The sequence below is a fragment of the Electrophorus electricus genome, chromosome 22, assembly GCF_041902795.1.
Source record: "Electrophorus electricus isolate QZ-2024a chromosome 22, ASM4190279v1, whole genome shotgun sequence".
Lineage (NCBI taxonomy): Eukaryota > Metazoa > Chordata > Actinopteri > Gymnotiformes > Gymnotidae > Electrophorus > Electrophorus electricus.
Genome location: NC_137518.1, coordinates 6671671 through 6693109, shown reverse-complemented (window position 1 = coordinate 6693109; position 21439 = coordinate 6671671). Strand labels below are relative to the sequence as shown.

The window sequence follows — 21439 nt, the reverse complement described above, 5'->3', positions numbered from 1 at the left end:
ATTAGACTATTTGATAACTAATGGGAACACAAGGGATCTACGTACTCAATATACTGAAGAGCCAGCAAGACAATGGGCAAGCTCTCTTCAAATGCACAACTGTATGAGGGGTCATGGGAGTAATTTTGTCATGTAGCATTAAACATACAATTGCTGGCATTATGTTCTAAGTAAGCATCTTTCCTCTGATTAGCTAAATATAAAGAGTGCTGCAAATGGCTAAAGAAAATAAATGAATGAAAATGATAATTAGCAAATTGAAATATGCCACTAATTAGTATTGTGATTAAAAACTGTATGTTGTGCATACAATAGATGCATACAATAGATGATTCTGAATGTTACATTTACATTTATGATTAAAGATTATATCCAACCTATATGTGTCCAAGACACATTCAACGCATAGTACAATATGCAAAAAATGGGAAAATTAGATAAAATTTGGAAGATAAGGATACATTCAAAATAGATCTATAAAGTTTAGATCATAAATTAAATTCTGTATGAAAAAAAAAATCAGTTGTTCATAGCATTTAAACTCAATTTCAACACACTGCTGGACAGATAGTAGTCATTTAATGGCAGTCCATAGTTTCTAATTGTGCCCAGCCTTAGATTCACAGAGATAATTACTGTTACTGTTTAAGTTGCAGGTATTGAGATGGAGGCAGTCTATCCTCTGCCAAAGTCCCAGGCCCTGTTGATCTTGAGCTTCATTTGGACTTGATTAGTAAAGATCTTTTTCTTTTCTTGTCAACAATAGCAAGCGTACAAGGAAAATCTGGTACATAAACTCAGAAAAAAAGCTAAACTGAAACTTAAAAGGAAAGGCAAAATCAAATGCGTAGTGTTCAAGCTTCATTCTGGAAATGTTTTGTGTGCATTTGTGTTTAGGACTAATTGTTTCTCAAACATGAATTATTCCATTTACCTGTTTTCTAATATCTATGTACAGAATTTGTCTGTTTGTTTCTTTTGGTTGGTAGTTAAGACCAGGCTGAGGATTGGCTATTTTAATTTGTGTGAGAATCAACACTATTTTGTACTTAAATAATGTAAGTTAAACCTTTAACCCACAGTGCAAATTTCCTAGACAGACCTAGTCTTCAGATTATTGCACCATTCGTGAATCACTACTGGATCTTTTTGTCTAGGATTAGGCTTAATCTAGGTGCAAATCCTGGGAGTCTGTCATAGGTTTACTACATTGTAGACATGGATAATCTCCTATGGTTGAGAGTTAGAGGTGTCTTCTGGTAGAGCATCAGCAGGCAACTGAATGAGTAGCTTCTATTGCTTTTGAAAGGTCTGCTGTAGAAAAATAAGTAGAATTTAAAAAATTTGTCTACAAGCACAACCGCATGTTCCATTGCTTTAATAAAGAGAAAAAAGGAGCAAGGAGTTTTTGTCTCTTGCTTGACCTATATACACACCATAGTGCTTACTGAGTAAACAATCCTGTCATCACTAACTCTTCTAAGACCTATTTAAAACAAACTGTAAGGAACAAGACCGTATATCCTGAGACTCTAGACCATGTTCAGTGTAAAAACAAATGGACATGAAGCATTAATTCATCTCAAATGATTTAACCAGTTTTTCAAGAGGAAAACGTATGTCTTCAGTACACTCAGTTTTAGATAGTGTAGTGTTTCACCCAGAATTATTAAAAATGTAAAATAAATAAATAAAAAGCACTTCACATGACCAAATAACCAACCAACCAACCAAAATGGAAAGGACAAAATACATTTCTTTCTTGATTCGTTTTTATTTCCGTTTCCGTGCATGCTTTCGCTTAGTTGCATCATTTCCTTTTTTCGGCTTCTTCTTCAGCGTCCGGGTAAAGACCGCCGCGTGTAAGTTATAAGTAAAACTTTTGCAGATATACGTACCTAAAGCATTAGTTACCGCTTATGAATATAGACCTAATTGCATAGCTACCTTTGTTGCTTTCCAGAGCTTGGAATGTGCCGTCCGTCCATACGGATGAAGTGTAAAAGTCAAACTACATTGCGTGTTCTTGTGCAGCAACGTCAAAATACAGCAAGCTAGCTAGCCATCGTTGATGAAAGTTGAGAATTCAGCTATCCCCGTGGAAAATAATTAGCTAGCTAGCAAGACTGCATGTGGAGAACGTCGAAAAAATAATGTAGACACTATGCGGAAGGCTCTGACTGTCCCATTCTTGGTGTAAATACAAATGGTGTTTAACAGACTTTTATTTTGAGATACTGAATGGAAGCGGCAGTGCACAGTTTAGCTAGTGTATGTATTTATCTAATATACCGGGGGGTCAACTGGATAACAAGCCACGAGTGAAGACTAAGAGCGGCATTTGCCTCGATTGGACAGGCTGGACTTTCAGCGCAAACTATTTACATCTAAAGCATTTGGCAGACGATCTTTCCAGAGCAACTTGCGTGCCTAGCTAATTTTATTAGAACTATTCAGTACATTTTTATCTGTTAAACAGTCTTGATGAATTAGTTAAATGATGCCAATGTTGTATGTGTTTACACTCAAATGTACTCCTTGGTGCTCTACTGTAGACGTCATGGTCGAACCAGTTTCTGAGACCATTCACTTTCCCTCTGAGGAAGAGCGCATTCTCCAATTCTGGAAGGACGAGGACTGTTTCCGAGAATGTCTAAACCAGTCCAAAAACAGGCCGAAGTAAGAGAAAGTTTAAGGAATATCATCTTGGAGGCATTTTTTTTTCACATCAGCGTAAAGTTAATCTTATTTCACTGGAATGCCATCTTGTTAGTTCTGCCTGTTCTGCTTCTCTGATCTATGAGTCACAGATTCATTCAAAGGTGTATTTATGTATACGTTAAATTTACAGGTATACTTTTTATGATGGACCACCCTTTGCTACTGGTCTCCCCCACTATGGCCACATCCTTGCTGGTACTATAAAGGACATTGTCACTAGGTTTGCACATCAGAGTGGCTTCCATGTGGACAGAAGATTTGGCTGGGATTGCCATGGCTTGCCTGTGGTAAGACTACAAACTTAAGCAAAGTGTTGCAAATAATAGTCATAGCAATTGTTTTTTCTTTCCGTGCAGTTTGGAATAGAGATTTTTTCCCCCATAGTGTTCTTCCTCTTATGTGATGGTGTAATCTGGGAGGCCAAGGAGTAAGCCTCCTGTCTCATGTCTTTTAGTCTTTTAAAATGGACTGATATGTGGTTATTTATTTATTTATTTTGAGGCCGTGTGCATCCCACAGTTCTGAGAGGCAAAACACCCTGCAGCTATTCTGATTTGAAGCAATACTTGCTGCAGTACCTTATAACAACAGGTTGGGATTCTCTCTGTATTTCCCCAGCTTTTCAGATTTTAACACTTTTCATTTTTTCCAGGAATATGAGATCGATAAGATGCTCAACATTAAAGGACCAGAGGATGTTGCCAAGATGGGTATAGCTGAGTACAACAAGCAGTGTAGGAGTATTGTGATGAGGTACTCCACAGAGTGGGAGGTAAGCAAGCATCTGGGAGCTGGGAATATGAGTCTCCACTGCTTTAATTGTAGTTGGGTGCATTGGAGACAGGCACATTTATTGAGTTAACAGCATAAATTCCTGCAAAAAAGCCTCTCATGTTTAGGATGGGATAATGAGGACCACTGCACAAATTAACCTTTAAAAAAATTACTTGGGTTGCTTAGATTGTCATTACATTGAAGGCTTGCAGAATAAAAAGCATTTAATTAAAAAGTGTAAATGTGATGTGATGACCAACACATGAAGTAATGTAAGTCCAAGGTTGTCTTTTATGAAGAATGTATTTGAGTTCATGTTATCTAGTTTTAGGATAAAATATGCACATAATTTATTGCTCCTGGGTGAGAAAATGTGGACACAGGTTTCAATTGCTAGAAGAACTCAGATTTCATTAACCAACATGTCATTTTCTGAAATGGGCATGTGCCTTTCAGGAACAGCTGCTGGTTTCACAGCATTCTGTGCTCAATCACTGCATTAGTTCTGTATTAAAAGGGGAAAAAAAACCCATTTAAAGGCAAACCTTTCTGTGCATTTCCCCGTTTTACAAGATTTGTCAGTGTCCATCCTCCTCCTCCTCCTCTGGCCAACAACGGTCACCATAATGGTAACAATTTTAAGAGAATAATAAATAAATTAATAATAAAATGGAGGGGAAAACAAAACAAAAAACAATGTCTAGTCTGGTTTTCTCGAATTCCTAGTCTTGTCCCGATGGTATGCAGGTGTCTGAAACCCATCCCATACCTCAAGGGCAACGGAGAGGTAGTTGGCTGGGGTGGAGGTGAGGTGGGTTACAGCAGGGGAAATCGGGGTGGTGCGAGTAGGCATGGCAGCTGAGACGGGTTCAGGCTCAGTAACACCATGATGTCAGGGGTAGGTGTACGAAAGAAAGAATGGATTATTTGGCATGTTCAGGTATGAGGGTGTGCAAATTGGAGAAGTATAATGTGCAACGATGGACTCTGACAGATCTAGCTATGACAGCATAGCTAAAAGGATGGAGCCAGAAGGAACTACAGGCATGAGGGCATCCTAGAACCTCAGCATTCAGTCCACTCTCAGTCCAGAAACTTGAGTAACAAAAGAAAGGTGAAGTGACCACATCATATCCTCCCATATTATGATAACTCCAAATGCCGAGGGACCCTCAGCTCTACACCTTTACCTAAGATGGGAAGTAGTTAATAAAATGCCTGACTGTAGAGAGCCTTTCAGCCTTGCCTTAAATATTGAGACTGTGTGACTCTCAAACATTTACAAGAAGGTTATTATATAGTGTGGGGAGCTTTATAGGAAAAGGCTCTGCCCCCTGCAGTAGATTTTCTTATTTGTGTTACTGGTAAAGAACCTGCACCTTTTTGATCTAAGCAGATGTGGTGGATCGTAATGCACTGAGAGTTCTCTAAGGTACTGTGGGGCAAGACCATTCAGTGCTTTGTAGGTCAATTAAGAGTATTTTAGAGTCAGTACATAATATTACTTCTGAGCCAATGTAAAGTAGTAAGATAGGAGTGATGTGATTTTCTAGTTCTAGTAAGAACTCTGGCTGCTGCATTTTGAACTGGCTCAAGCTTGTTTAGGCAAATAATGGTACAGCCAGGTAGTAAGGCATTGCAGTAGTCCAATCTTGAAGTGATAAATGCATGGACTTTCTTTTCTGCATCATGTGAGGAGCATATATTCCTAATATTTGCAATGTTCCTGAGGTAGAGAAAGGCGGTCCTAGAAATATTACTTAGATGAGCTTCGAACAAGAGATGGGGATACATAATAACTGTAAGATCTTTAACTGTTATAGAAGATATGATTGGGAGACCATTGAGGTTAATTGAGTAATTCGAGAGCGAGGACCTAACTGTCTCTGGGCCTACTAGAAGCATCTCTGTTTTGTCAGGATTAAGTGAGAGAAAGTTCCTCACCATTCAGAATCTGACATCCTTTATACATTTGTCAATGATATGTCATCTGGTTTGACTGAGATGTTGAGAATCATCAGTGTAGCATTTGAAACTAGCACAGTGTTTACACATAATCTCACCTGGAGATGGCATGTATAAAGAAAAAAACAAAGGCCCTAGAACAGACCCTTCTGGGACACCTCAGCATACAACAAGATTAGCTATGAAGTCTCCACTTATGTTAACAAACTATTAGCGACCGGCTAGGTAAGATTTAAGCCAAGAGAGGGTGATTTTCCCCTAATCACAATAACATTTTAGAGTCTATCTAGTAAAATGTGACCTATAGTGTCAAATGCTACACTCAGAGCAAGCAATGTAAGCAAAGAGCTATAACCCTGGTCAAAAGCCAACAACAGGTCAGTAACTACTTTAATTAGTGTTCAGTCCGTATTATACCCTGACTGGTTTTGATTCAGGTATGAGCTTAGCTGCTGAGCTACAACTTTTTCTAGGATCTTTGAGATAAATGTAAAGTTTGAGTTTGGCCTGTAGTTTGACAGCTGACATGGGCTGAGGTTTGAGTTTTTGATAAGTGGTTTTATCACTGTTAATTTGAATGATTTAGGTACGTAGGCATTGTTCAAGGAGGTGTTTATTAAATTTTGTAAAGGTTCACTTTCTACAGGTATATTCCTTTAGAACTTGTGTAGACAGTGAATATAGTAAAAAAAAGTGGAGGATTTTGAGTGTGAGATCAGAGATTTAAGTTCTGGCTGTTGGATAGGTGTAAAGGATTCTAGAGCATTTTTTAGCTTTGTTCTGATCTCTGTGTAGCTGCCCTATGTCACATTAATACTCTGAATCTTATCTCTAATGTGCTTAATTTTGTCATTGAATACATTTATGAACTCATTACTGTGTGATGTTGTAATCTGACCATTGGTGTCAGTTTTAGTCCTAGTTAGATGTGCAAATGTACTATAATGAAATCTAGGATTATTTTAATTTTCTTTAAGGGTCAAAAGATGAGCTGTTCAAGAGGTAATAAGTGCCTTTCTGTACTTGAGAAGGCTCTCCTTCCATGCAAGCTGGAAGACTACAAGTTTAGTGTAGCGCCATTTCCGTTCTATTTTTTGAGTGTTTTGTTTTAAACTGTGAATGTGATCATTATACCAAGGTACTAATTTTTTGTCCCTAATTTTTTTTTATTCATAATTGGAGCAACATCATTGAGTGTGCAGCAGAATACTGATTCTGAGCATTGTTATTTGATCAAGTTCAATGGTGTTTGAGGGTATGCTAATCATAAACAAGTCTGGGAAATTTGCAATAAATCTAGGTGCAGTGGCTCACGTGATTGTGCGCCTGGTATGGTAGCGTGCTTACTATATTGTCTCTCGTGTAGTTCAAATGAAATTAGGGAATGGTCTGAGATGGCATCTGACTGGGGTAGTATAACTACATTCTCTATGTCTACACCAGTAGGTCAGTGCTGAGTCAAGTATAGACCCACCAGAGTGTGTGGGTTCTCTTGTACATTGGGTGAAACCAATTGATTCTAATATAGAACTAAAGGCTGATCTCAGAGGGTCTTGGGCATTATCCGAGTTAATATTGAAATTACCAACAATAATGGCTCTTTCTACTAGAGTGAATGGAGAGGAAATTTGCAAATTTGTTAATAAATGCTGAGTAGGGTCCTGGTGGCCTGTAGATGCCAATTAATGGAAGAGGCTGGGTGGGCGGCTTATCGCTGGCGGCTTATCGCTACATCATTTATGATAGTAACAATTAGTTCAGATTACTCGAATCATGACCGGCTTACTGGTTTATGCCTAATGTGTCAGTATAAATAACTGCAATGCCACCTCCACAACCTGTTAGACGAGGGTGGTGTACATAGCTGTAACCAGGAGGACACGCTTTGTTGAAAGCTATGTACTCATTTGGCTTGATCCAGGTTTCTGTCAAAGTACATTAAATCTGTGATGAGCTCTCCTGATAAGTGAAATCCTTAGATGTTGAGGATCTGACATTTAGTAAACGCAGGTGAATGGTGCAGGCAGTATTCTGTGAATCAATTCCTTGAATACTAATTGGGTTAAGACTTTTTTTTTTTTTTTCTGTATTTCTGCTTAGCTTGGGGAACAGACACAGTGTCAGTATGATGAACCTCGGGTGACCTCATGTAGCGACAAACAGACTATTGGTTTAACCTCTTTGTCTGCTGCCTGTCCGCTGCTCTGGATTGTCATAGATTAACTAGGTCTGTCATCAGACTAAGGATTATAATACAGGAAAGAAGAGCAGTGCCTTCCCTGGTAGGATGGATTCCATCCCACCCTAAAAGGCCAGTTTTGCCCTCATATGTGTTCGTCATCTATAAACCCCATGTAATTTTGTGAGCATTGCTTGGACATCCTGCAGTTCAGCGAAGATAACAGGCTGTATGTTTTATCCCCGTGCCGCATTGGGATGGGACCAGAGCATGCATACAGCATCGGACATCTGCTTCGCTAATTGACGCACGTCTTCAATATTCTTTTTAGTAATCGCTGACTAGCGAAGGCGTATAATTATTATACAATATCTTAGAGAACCTATGTTTGCCTTAAACCTTAAGATTACCTCCAATGTCTTGCACCCTGGCCCCAGGTGTACAGCTGACTACTGCTGCTGGTGTCCCTAAAGGCTTAGCTAATTTCACGTGTTGCATAAAGGTCCCCTATAACCAGAGCTCCTTCAACAGGTGCCTCACTGAGTGGGGCAAACCTGTTGGACACACAAATTTGCAATGTGTGGTGCTCCCGTGGACGAGCTGACGCTCGGCTATTTCGCTACAATATCACCCCTTTGCCCTACTGCGAGGTCTATAGTTGAGGGCTTGCTAACTTCACCTAGGGCATCCAGAGCTTGTACTTCTAGTTTCTTGATGGGTCTAATGCTTCGTAAGGTCGGTATGTGCACCTCTAGTGCTAGAATCTTCTTTGTCAGACTAGCAATTAATCTACACTTCTCACAGATCATCCGTTGTTAGCGATAGTTTTAAGAATAGCTAAACATGTTGCACTTTGCACTCTGAAGGAGAACAGAAGTGGCCATGGTTGTAAAAGAAAAATGATAATGTTAGTTAAGGTAGTTCTTTGGATGTAGTTTTTGATGATAATGTAGTTTTCAATGTCTAGTGGAAGTTGCAGATTTCCATTTGGAATGTAGATAAGTCCAAGGAAAAAATTGATACACTTGAAGAGCAGTAAGTGCTAGTATGCCTAAACAGTGGTGTTGATGTGAAAAAGAAAAAAGCCTTAAAAAAACATTATGTACATGGAGCTTGGCCTTAATATAAAGTAACTTCATCAGTCTTAGGTTGATTTGTCACTGTATTCTATTTTGTTGCTTAAAACAAAATTGTTACACTAACACTGGGAAATTTGTGTTTTGTGTGTCAGATTTCAGTAATGAGAATGGGTCGTTGGATTGATTTTAAGCATGACTACAAGACTCTGTACCCATGGTTCATGGAGACAGTTTGGTAAGTCTTCCTGCTGTAACTCGAATATCAATGCTTAAAGTATGATGTAAAGTATGCATTACTCCTAAATCCATGCAAACTAGATCATCAGTCTTAGCTTAGACCGTTTTTGGCCTGGTTCTAATATTCCAATGAGCACACTTGATTGACATCCCGCTGTCAGACTCTTAGCCTGCTATGCTAGTCAAGCAGACCTGAATATAATGGTGCAAGCAGGGAAAATCATTATCATACAGTCATGCATGTATGAACTCACTTTTTGCAAATATTTCTGAAATTACTGTAGTATATTTTCAGTTGGGGTGGGAATGAAACTAGACTGGAAAGTGAGCACACTGCATGGATTTCATTAGTATTGATTACCAATGAGATGTCAGTGTAGCTTGCATTGACTGAAGCTTACACAAGATGTACTCATCACTTAACCCTTAGCTCTTCTACTGGTCTTTGGAACAATATTAAGGAAAAACTTTTTAAATGTATGTTGTGTGGGCAGATGAGTAAAAATAACCTAATTAGAAAACACAGATCTAGATTCTCAGTGGAAGTATAGTTAACTGTATGAAAGTATCCTCAAAAGCAAGTGATGCATACACATTTCTATGTAATAAAAAAAAATCCCACACCCACTTGCTTTTTGTCTCCAGTCAAAGAATCGTGGCAAAATCCACAGCGACCTGTCCCCTGGCACCTGTAGAAATGTGGCAGTGTCCGAGTGCAGTCCGCACCTATACAGGCAAATAGGCTGCATGGCTCCTGTGTTTGTCCGTCAAACAGCAGGACCAGCTCAGCGACAGTGTCCCAGAGACCTGCCCTCGTTAGCCATAGCCCCCCCCCAAAAAAGGAACACCATGATTTTTTTTGACTCAAAAATTGGTTTGTTTTTGTCCACTTCCTCTGATGTCTCCAAAACAGCCATTCCACACAGGATTTATGAACGGTTTACTCCTATATACATGTCAACAGTAGTAATCACATGTTCATTTTATACATGAATAGTGACTTTTATATAATGTCAACAGTATTGATCACACTGGTAGTTTGGTGTATTTATCATACATATTATCAAACATTTTGCTGCTCAGTTAACTCGTAATACTATCATGACAGATCTGTTTAAGATGCTGTGCTCTGTAACTCTAATTGGATTCAAACATAAACATGTTTTGAAAGTCACATTTCCAGTTAATTTTGCATAACCACTCCTTTGAACTGGTTGTCAGCATTCCCATTTTATCATAAACATGCATACAAAACCTCTGGGGTATACAGAGGATTGCACATCTTCTAGTGTCATATTTCCTTCTTATAAATAGACATTTTCTCTACATCACTTTCATGTGTATACACACTTTATACATATGGCCCTTGGTTTCTCCTGGTTCTGATGTCTTGCCAAGCCATGTCACCCCAGGTTCACAGAAAGGGTCCATAAGCCAATAAAATGTGAAGGGAGAGGAGGTTTCTTATTGTACTTTTACATCCAATTGGACTGCAATCTGGGCTAATATTTTGATCTGCGCTCAAAAGCAACTTTGGCTTACAGCCCGTGAGTATAGGACAGAGCATGCCTTTTTAAGAGCCTTTGACAAAGATTGCACTCAGAGTATGAGTATGTTGAACTCCTTAGAATAGCACGTAATTTGCTGTGAATGACCTCTTCCAGGTGGGTGTTCAAGCAACTGTATGATAAAGGCCTCGTCTACAGAGGAGTGAAGGTCATGCCATTCTCCACTGCCTGCAACACACCTCTGTCCAACTTTGAATCTCACCAGAACTACAAGGTATTGGAGCTAGAATGTCTAAACCCTCAGTATTGTTAGGCAATATAAATATATCTAAAGAGATCTTATGCAGGAGAATCCACAAAGATGTCTGAAGGATCCATAATGTGCTTAGTATAATTTGTTAATTATATGAAAAACTGATTGCTGTCTATGTGCTCCAAATTTCAGCATAGATTTGTTGGCGGATTTTTTTTCCTCTCCCAATAACAGGACGTTCAGGACCCGTCCATCATTGTAAACTTCCCTCTGTTGGAGGACGAGAATGTGTGTCTCATTGCATGGACCACCACGCCCTGGACCCTGCCCAGCAACCTGGCGCTGTGTGTCAACCCTGAATTAATCTATGTCAAGGTCAAAGGTTAGCACCAGGCTCAAGACCTCTGCAATGCTGCTAGATTTCAGATGGCAGGGTGACTTGATAGAAATTTAAATCAAGAATCATGTCTGATCTTTTTTAGGTAGTCTTGAATTGACTTGGTATTAATTGGTAATAATTGGTGGTGTTATTGCTTTGAGTTGTTTTGATGTGCTGCTGTGTGCATGTAGGATGACCAGTAAATAATGAAGGACTAGAAAATTTTTTGGAGGGGTATTAGTAACTGCAGCCTGTTTGCCACCCATTCTTCTTTTGCTCATTGGGGCTGGGTTATCTTCTTTATACATGTATTCAGCACTCATGAATGCTGCTGACAGTGAATCAGCATGTCATATAACAAAACTGATTAAAATAAAACTTCCATCAACATCCCCAGTCCACCCCCCCCCCCCCCCCCCTTCGCCTTTCTGTGCTCCTCTGAGAAGTGCAAAGCATTTGAAGATGTGGGTCAAAACAATTTCTCAAATCAGGTCACTTTAAAACAGCCTAGTCCTTGTTCACATATAAAAATAATCCCTTGTCCTTTTTTTAAAAGCGTCATTTCAGATCCCCTATGAAAGCTCCCATAGTAAATGGTTGACCTACTTTGCCTGGGCATGGTGCTCTGACCTTCAGCCACCAACAGGGGGCACTCTAAGCCTGCATCTGGTAATGGTGGTGGTGGTGGCAGGTAGTGCTGCATGAGAGGGATGCACAGAATACTAATACCAGGAAGTTGTCTGCTCTGCGTCGATGCTATCAGGCACCCAGTCCTGCCAGTGGTCTCCTTGGCCTGTGCAATCATTTCATGCCCCGCCTTGGGGAAGCGCAATCTTTTATTTATGCGCTTTTCTCCCCCTTTCTGTCCTTTCTCTCTTTCTGCATCTTTCTCTTCCACTCTTACCCTTCCTCCCAGTTTCTGCTCCAGCTCCGATTCTTCAGGCTCGATTATGTTCCGTGTTTTACAGATTGTTGCAATACATTCTTTGAAGTTGGTGCATTGATGGCTAACTGATGTTTACAGCTGTTGTCTGACTCTAAAGCGCAGATAAAACTTACTGAGCTGCATATTTACCGAATGCTCTTTTAAATTAATGCAGTAATTATCTCTTAGCTACAGCATAATGTCTCACTGATTCACTGGTCGTGTTGGCTTGTGCAGGCTTGTTTACTGAAGAGTGGAAGAATTAGGATGTGTGGTTTCATTTATGATGGCTTACTGCATGCTGACAACTGTGTACACCCTGCTGCGGTGATCCATGGTTTAACTTCAAAGCACTAATTAGAATCTTTGCAATTTTGTGCACTGTGTATTTAAGAGTTGTTGGTCCTTGTGCTATACCTTTTTATAGAACTCAACTTTTTATACGCTTCAGTTTTGCTCGGATGTATGTTGGTACGCTTTTAATTTCTACTTGAATTGCTTCTTTTTTTAAATGCTGACTACTTAAGGGATGAGGTTTGATCTCTTTAATGGCATCTATCTATCTTTCTTTAGAAACTAATCTGGACATTTTAAGCATTTAATTGCTAGTCAAGGAATATTCTTGTGAAAGTCTGTGCTGCTTCAGTACAAAACAGGGTTGTTTTCTGTTTCTTAAGCACTTGTTCTAAATTCTAAACTTTCTGCCCTGATGTGCTACATTTCTCATTTCTCTAATCCAGATTTTTCAAACATGAATTTTTTTTGTTGTTTTGTCCAGTTTTGTTTCCTTGCTCACTTATTTTCCATACACATGCTGCTCTGTTCTGTTTCTAGACAATGCCACTGATAAAATGTACGTCATGATGGAGGCCAGACTTGGAGCACTGTTCAAATCTGAGAGTGAATACACCATACTGGACAAGTAAGTGTTTCAAACACTCGCGTGGCCACAGGCCAAACCCTGGATTATATTGTTGTTGTTGCCTTGAGTGTTAGGGGTAAACCCCACAATGGTAGAATCCTTACAGCATCATATTGCTAACAGAGGTATACAGTATCACATGACAGGAGTAAGCACTGGATATAAAAGCAATGTACATATAATGATGAATGTGACATTAAAATTTCTAGCCACTCCTTTATTAGCAATCTTTGTAGTGGGTTTTTCCATACATTTTTCAATCACAGAAGGTCAAACTTTCACTCTGTGTAAATGAAAGTAAAATTATCTTGGATTTTGTTCTGTTTTGGCAACGAACCAAGGCGCTTTCCTTCATCTTACATCCTTTGACGACTTCTGACATAATAAATGTGCTTTCACAATGCATTCCTTGAGACTATATCTGCAGTCTCTTCTCAAACTGGATTGGCTTCATCTAATGAAAATGGTCCTGTATGTGCTGTGGTGAGAGTATAGAGGAGTTTGGCAGAGTGATATTGATTTAATATCTCTCTGCTTCTGGTTGCTCTTTCAGGCCAGTGCTTTTATTGTTGGAACAGTAATTTGAATGCAAGGAATGTGCATTGAAGTGTCTATATTAGTCATACCAGAACAAGTAGTTGCTTGAGTGAATTTCTATTTGGAAATATCTGCGCTGGATATTGGCAAATTGTCGCATGTCCTAAAAAACAATGATTGTATTGATTATGTCCATTGTATTGATTGTGATCCAACATGGAGCTGAAGTGACAAAGTTTGAATTTGTTGTCATAGTTTGTTTAATGTGGCAGTGAAACCTCCCATATTCAGAGGTTTGAAAAGCTCAGGTGAGTGCCAGTGTGGGGGTAGACAGGTGTGGTAGAAGTGTCCAGGGGCAAGAGGGCAGTCTGGGAGTGAGGTTTAGGCAGTGACGAGCATGTTCCTTCACCATCTATGTATGGGAATACAGATGTGAGCATATGGAAAGCTTGCAGAGTGAGAGCCGGTCCGTTGCGTTGCTTTTTGTGACCTCCCTGATAACTCCTGAGAAATGTCTTTGGCACCAGCTCCAATGCTGTCCACCGCAGGGGTGCTGAAATGTGACCAATGGCTGCTGTCCACGGTGCTGAGATGTCATCCCAGTTGTCAGCTGTCATGCTGGTGGAGCGAAACTGCACACATGGCTCCAGACACACTAGTAATGTTACAGATAAGGTTTTTGGAAATCTCTTTGCAGAAATTTTTCTAGTCTGTTTTGACACCACTGATGACACAAAGGAAGATACATTTTATGCTGCTATTGCTTCCCTGAAACTGATTCAAACCGTCCGGTTATACCTGCCGTTCTGCTGTGTGTGATGGGACAAACTGCCAAAAGCAATAGAACCCTTAAGATGGACACATGGGCAAAAAGGAATGAGAGAGACAGTAGGCTGTACACAGATCAGCGACTTGCCTGACCAAGTGAAGGGACCGAGGAATGAAATGTAGATTATGGACAAATAAAAGGCCAAATTACTGATGATACAGAATATAGCAGTGTTCAGAATGGTTGCAATACTTTAAAATAGATGAATTTAATGTTTTATTTGAATCTTGAAAAGCCTCTCCTTTCAACAGTTTGTCCAGTGGTCACATTTGGTTTTGAGTCTTTTAAATCAGGAATTACATTTATACCTACGCTAGTAGTTTTATGGTGTTCTTCAAACAACTCATGGTCTTGAGTGATCTACCAGTTTAATAGGTTAAAAAGTATTGGCTGACCAGTGTGTAGACTATCCAATATATTGGGCTAATGCTTTTTTGGGATATTGGCATCAGTCAGGGAACTCATAGGTGATGACTTTACTCCAAAGACAATCTCAGTTAAAACAGACAATTGGGAGTACCACCCTTGCATTTACCTGTCAAACTGGTGAAAAGATTTTCTAGTTTCCATGCTTTATTTAGGCTACAGTAACATTTTACGTGAGGATGTCTAAAATGAAATATTGAAATTGTTGTCCACGTCTTTTGCTGAATCTGGTTCACAAATTGTATTACTATTCCCCCCCCCCCCCTTGCTAATGTTGGGTAAATTAACGATGTTTTTATGATAAATTACCAAAATAATTACTTGTAAACAAAGCAATAGTAGGACACAGCATGTCCATGAGCAGACAAGCAATGTAGACTTGGTTCTATTCATTAAGTTAAATCAGTCAAGTGTTTGCTTTTGAGGTGTTATCTTGGATGAAGTGCATTTTGTATGCCTAAATCTTCAATGTATGGTGAATGTGGCGAGGGAGGTCTGAGGCTGTGATGCTGTAGGCTTCAGACTCCGCTCTGGAGGATAACTACCCTTTTCCCTCAGATTGTTGTTCTGCTTACCTACAGTTGCTTCTCAGCATCATATACATTAAAGGTGTTAATTGCATTGGTGTTGCATTGTTAGATTTTTCTTTTGAAGAATTCCATATTCCCTATCTAGCTTGTCACTTCTGCTTGGCATTGAACTGTTGGTGAACACTTGTCGCGTGGTACACCCTGTTAAAACTGAAAAACTGCAGCAGACCATCACCTTGCAGTAGTCACATAACCCCCTGGATCATCGCTCTCTGGCACCTGTGTGCTTTTATATGAATTCAGTTTGATATTTCATTTAAGCTGCAAACCTGTTTAGCTATGCAAATTAGTGAAGCGAGGTGATATTTTTATAGTGTAAAAGAAAATGCTGGATCCTGAGTGGAAATGTTATGCTTTACACATATACAGTAGTATTTTAAATAACAGGTTGATCATTTTCAGTTGTGTAGGATATTTCAGTAAAGGAGTAGCCTATTCGTAGTGATGTTTTAGAATAGAAAATTGTTAAATGCTGATGGGTAGTCTGGTTTGTTTGACTATTTCAGATAGATGCACCATTTCAGATACCATGTTCCTTATTTCTCACTTGAAAATATCGGTGGCAGTTTGTGTAAACTGTATGCTTAGTTAATCATCAGTAACATTTCATCATTTTGATGTTGGCCCATTGTTATTTCTTTAAATTGCATGTATTGAGTAACAATCTCTTATTGGCCTTATATTGGTCATTAAGAACACCACTCTATAAAAATCAGTATTGACATTGGCCCTTGAAAAAGCATTGTCAGTCAACTACTATTAAAAATGTGCTTGCAGATGGTAGAAGTTTATATATGGAAGTAATATAGTGGATTAGAGAATCTAGTATTTAGAATTACCCTGTAGTTTCTGTAACTACATGATAATGGAGCCATGTTTTAAATGTTGAAGTGGTTTAAAAGCTTTTGTGAATAAAATTTTGTTGAATATTTAGATAAATGCTAAATGTCTTTTAGGTTCCCTGGTAAGACACTGAAGGGGAAGAGATACAAGCCTCTTTTTGAATACTTCAAGGTGAGTGCTTTATTAAACCACACTTCTCATGGTTTGTAAAGCCTGCCATGTCAGCATCCTAGGAAATGCTCCTGGCTGAAGGGATACTTGAAGAGACGACCAAAAAGTTAGCATTGCTAAATATAGTTAGCTAAACATTTTAAAGCATTCGGCTTCCATTTTCTGGGTGAAAAAGGCTCTCTATTTTTCTCTCTTTTTTCCAGTTTAAAGAAAAAGGAGCCTTCTCTATTGTTCTGGACGGTTATGTTCGTGAAGAGGAAGGTACTGGGGTGGTTCATCAGGCACCTTACTTTGGAGCTGTAAGTCTGCAACATTGGCATGATTTCACTGCTTTAAAAGCCTACAGTGTACTATAGGGGGCTTCAAGGGTGTAACCCTTCAAGAGTGCTTACCATTAAAATGTTAGACCCACATTTGCATCTTGAAGCTTAAGCAGTTTGATATCTGTTAAGGAGATGACTGAGAATGACTGACTTTACTGTCTGCTTTGAGCCCTACTGCTTAACTGTACTTCTTCTTTTTTTTCCCCTGTTTTTATAAAGATTAAAAAACCTTTACTAGTGGGATTTTTGCTGATTCTAACAGATGCATGGAAACTTTAATAGTGGTGCATTTTACTGACCAAATTGTATAATGGTTGGCCATGGTCTACTACTCTGTTGCAAGCACAAAGTGCATTTGATATCACCCAAATGTTTGCTCTCTCTCTCTCTCTCTCTCTCTCTCTCATATATATATATATATATATATAAAATATAAATCTCTCACCTTCTTAAGAGGAAGCACTGCCAGTAGAGATATCTTGAGTGTATTGGTGCTTAGGATTAGTGTGTGAACTCTTATCTGGAGTGTAGAAGGCTGCCCACATAAACAGCCTAATCTCTTGAAGTGAGAGGGCTTTTGGATGCATGGAATGGGTGTCCTCGCTGACTGTGCCCGAGACCAGTTTAAACTGAAGAGCACGTTACTGTGAGTGTCGGAAGCCATTGGGTTTCAGTAGAATGATTGCGCAATAAAACATGTTGGTCTTCTTAAATCACATGGGTAAAGTGGGGACCTACATTGTTTTCCTTTAATTGCAAAGAAATGTAATCACAGTACCATACCATGAGCAGTGATTGTTGTATAATATTAATAAGCAAACCCTATAAAAAAATGTACCTATGATAGTTTTATTTTTGGTTGTCTTGAAGAAAAAGCTTTAAGAAAAGCTCTGAAATATTTCCCATGTTTAGTGATTCTTCTAAATAAAAAGGGGCCCTGGTTGCAAGTCACAACACACACTAAAAAAAACTCAGTATTTAAAGGTGTCAAAGTCCATCGTGTTCTGGTGAATAAACTTCATGTGAAGCTTCTGATTGTAAATGCACTGTCAAGACCTTAGACACCCACATACATCCACACACATTTTCCTCAGTGTTGTCTGTTTTTCTCAAGCCATGAGGCATGGCAGCATTTCTCCTTGTGGCAAATGGCTGTTTAAAATGTGTTCTTGTATTTGCCCCATTCCTGTCCAGGTTCAGCTTCTATGATGAATGGTCATTTTCGGTTGTTGCTGACCCCCTCCTCTGGAATAAGTGCTGACCTCACAGCTGCTGCATTGTGCCTCTTTCTGCAGGATGATTACCGGGTCTGCATGGAATATGACATCATCCAGAGAGACTCACCACCCATCTGCCCTGTGGACTCATCTGGCTGTTTCACCTCAGAAGTCACTCACTTTGCTGGACAGTATGTGAAGGTACAGTTTTTTTGGGTTTTTTTTGCTTACCTTTCTCTACATTTTTACATAAAAATGTTTACATAAAAATGGTATATATTTTAGTCCTAATCCCAAACAACTAAAGAAAAAATGGCTTTACAGTCAGCTGTAATTTAACCATGTTAGGAATTAAGGATGCAGCATACTCACAAATATAGATATGCCCTGACAGTTATTAACATTATATTTGGGAGGGGGAAATATTCCCACCTCCACTTCTTCCCCAACGATATGTAATTTACCAGCCAGTTAGGACATCAGCCCAAAGTACTTGGTCACTTGTGTTGAAGGGATGAACAAAGCTGTGTCTGCAGTGGTTTGTGGAGATGTCTGCAGTGGTTTATGAATGCTGGAAAGAGATGGGCTTTCAAACCCACAGGCTTGTGGTAGTCTTGTATCATGGGTGAAAAGTGTGCTTCACTAGAACTTGGATCCACTTAAATGTGGAGAAACGCTCCGTGGTGATTCTCAGCAGATGCCCACACAGTGCCCTGGTGTGGTTCAGTGTTACCCGCAGGGTTGTGTTAATTGCTCAGCTGTGTTTGCATGCCCCAGTACACAATTGTCCTTGCTTGGTTTACACGTTGTTCAGTATTAACAGAGAGAGGAGCTATACTGTCCTCCCACACAGTGGACTTCCAGCAATCAAACTGGGCCTCCAGCAGCAGAACTCAACACTTGAATGTAGGAGCATTAACAGTTTCCCATCTCTTACTAAAATTTTATGAACCTGCTGCTTAGGTCATGTCGTATGGGTTCCATTCTCAGTGTTAAAACTATGCATGCTATATTGCATGGTTTGTCAACACAATGCAGATCTATAGACTGCCGGATACAATTGTAGTTTCAGTGAAAATTTAGTGGCCTACTGTTTGGATGGTCCAGGAACATAAAAAGGAAACAGAATCCCAGCTGTATGGTGGATCTTTTTTTTTTTTTTTATATAGAGGGATGCCATTTTATGCAGATAGGCCTACAGTCAACTAGGAACAGCTTGGACCAAAAATGATTTCAGTTTCATTTTAGGACCATTAAGTCTACAAAGATTACACTCATATAGTAGGCACTCTTACTAGCTATGACCACAAGAAATGATTATTTAACGTAAAATACATCAGGCTTTCTATATAGTTGCTTGCAGGAATTGGACAACAAAAGTTGAAAGTTGGCTTTTATTAGTCAGATGGTATAGTGCCTTCTCTGCATTTGGGCAGATGACCATACATACAATCCTAGGCAGGGGGGTCATAAAAAAAAAAAACTGAACCCTTTTCTGACCAAGAAGGGGCTTGAACCAAGTAGTTAAACGGCAGTGTATGAATTGTGGTTGGATTGTTTAAATTCAATACACACGTGTGGTTTTTTTTTTATTATTATTTTTTTTAATCCAGTTATTATAATAGAAATGGATGGTCAGTGCCTGCTTGCAGAAAACTGCATGTCTGTGTGCGGGACTGTGAACAGCTTGGAAACCACAGGACAATGTAATGATTTCTAACATTTTAAACACACCAGTGTATACAGCTGCTCAGGAGAGAAGGGTCTGTCTGCAAACTGCAAAACAGTACTGAACCTGGTAAACATGGCCAAAACAAACTCTAAATGGAACATTTGTTCTTTCCTTCCTGTTCAAAATTTGAACAAAAAAAGCTTATCCTTTTTTGAAGCACAATGAAATCAAATCTGTGCAATAATTCCTGGCTTACAATGCTACAGTTCTTGGCTACAATTCTTAATGCTTAATTAGACTGAAGGACACATGGAAAGGTATATGAGACCTTTCCTTTATATAGAATTTTGCAGTTCCTTCAAATTCAATTCACTGATTTCCTATTAAGTCAGAGGACTGGGATGGCCATGGCAAAACCTTGATCTTGTGGCCATTTAATCATTTTTGTGTTCATTTTGAAGAGTGCTTTGGATCACTGTCCTGCTCGATCCATTGCCCAGTGCATGTTTCTTGGCTGTGTCAGTTAGGTTTTGATTTAATAACAGGTAATTGTTGGATTCCGTGATGCTCTATATATATATATATATATAATATAAAAATGTCTAGGCCTTTAGAAGATAAACAGCCCCACCACATCAGAAATCTAACATTGTACTTCATAGTGAGCATGAGACACTTTCTGCATGACACTCTGTGTCTTCACCAGACCCACTTCTGGCCATCTGACCATTAATCACGACTCCACTGAAAGCTGCGGTAACATCTGGAAAACTGGTAGATGGATGAGTTTGTGTGTCCTTAACAGCAGAGGCTTTCTCTTGGCAACACTCTCAAACAACTTGTAGTTATGTATGTGATGTGTGATTGTTGTTTGGGAGATGTCCTGACCCCAAGATCTATCTAATGTCCGCAATTCTCGAACTGTTGTTCTTGCAGATTCTTTGGCCAATCAAACTATCCTCCTCAGTGTATGTGGGGTCAATAAACATACATCCTCTTCCAGGCAGTTTGTTTGTTTGTTGGTGTCATATATCTAGTTAATACCATGACAAAGGTAAGGTTGAAGAGCTACTCTATGCAGACAGAAGGGGGAAAAAAAAATCCATGCTGCACAACATACATTAATGTACTTTTTTTCCGGTCTCTCACTTGCACATGCTCTGTCTCTCATGGGATGATCGCTGCCCCCCCATTACATGAACAGTCTTTTTTTTATATGATATACACAATTGGTATCTTCTGACTTTCTTAATGTTTTATTGTGTCATGTGACACAAATGTCTTCTATGGCCAAATGAGCTACAGGTTTGAAAATATCAAGTCACTCATTGAAAAGCAAAGCTTTGGTTACCTAGCATCAATGGGACTGTGTTCCGATTTTAGGTACCATTTTTAAGAGAATACAGAAATTTTGCAATGGCACATAAATTGTGACCTGTGTCTGTTGGATGACTGTTAAATAAACCTGAAATAACAGTTAGACCATCAGTGCTTTAAATTAGTTTACAGTGTAACAGTCCATCGTTAATGATTGTTTATAAGAAAATGTTGAGCTGCAGTGAGTGAATTTGTTCTGGGTGTGGTATCAGACCTTGCCATGAGCGTTGACGTTATTTCTGGTCATGGATCAAAACCTTCAGGTTTGATCTTGCATTCTAGTGTCCAAAATGAGCAACCACCATTGTGCATTTGCTGGTACTGTCTTTGCTATGCAATTCCCTAATTTGATCTATTTATTTTTAAAGTCAACGTGGTTCAGAATTTTTTTTTTTAAATAAATGTGATTAGAAACTGGTAGGGAAAAATTATGGGCAGGACATTGGGAGAGATTTGGAAAATCAAGCAAAACTAACATGGAGTCAGATATGAATGCTAGTCTGCACTGTCAT

The 21439-nt window shown here is 39.2% G+C and overlaps 1 protein-coding gene across 2 annotated transcripts in view; it reads left to right on the top strand.

Moving 5' to 3' along the window:
- Positions 1-1773: 1773 nt before the first annotated feature.
- Positions 1774-21439, top strand: part of iars1 (isoleucyl-tRNA synthetase 1) — a 57285-nt gene continuing 37619 nt past the window's right edge. For both annotated transcript variants that reach the window (XM_081705324.1, XM_027020349.3), the window contains exons 1-11: positions 1774-1862; positions 2556-2679; positions 2852-3008; positions 3374-3493; positions 8871-8953; positions 10620-10737; positions 10951-11098; positions 12855-12942; positions 16281-16338; positions 16542-16637; positions 17957-18079. In XM_081705324.1, the coding sequence (XP_081561450.1) occupies positions 2561-2679; positions 2852-3008; positions 3374-3493; positions 8871-8953; positions 10620-10737; positions 10951-11098; positions 12855-12942; positions 16281-16338; positions 16542-16637; positions 17957-18079 (1110 nt within the window). In that variant the 5' untranslated portion in view covers positions 1774-1862; positions 2556-2560. The remainder of the gene's footprint in view (positions 1863-2555; positions 2680-2851; positions 3009-3373; positions 3494-8870; positions 8954-10619; positions 10738-10950; positions 11099-12854; positions 12943-16280; positions 16339-16541; positions 16638-17956; positions 18080-21439) is intronic.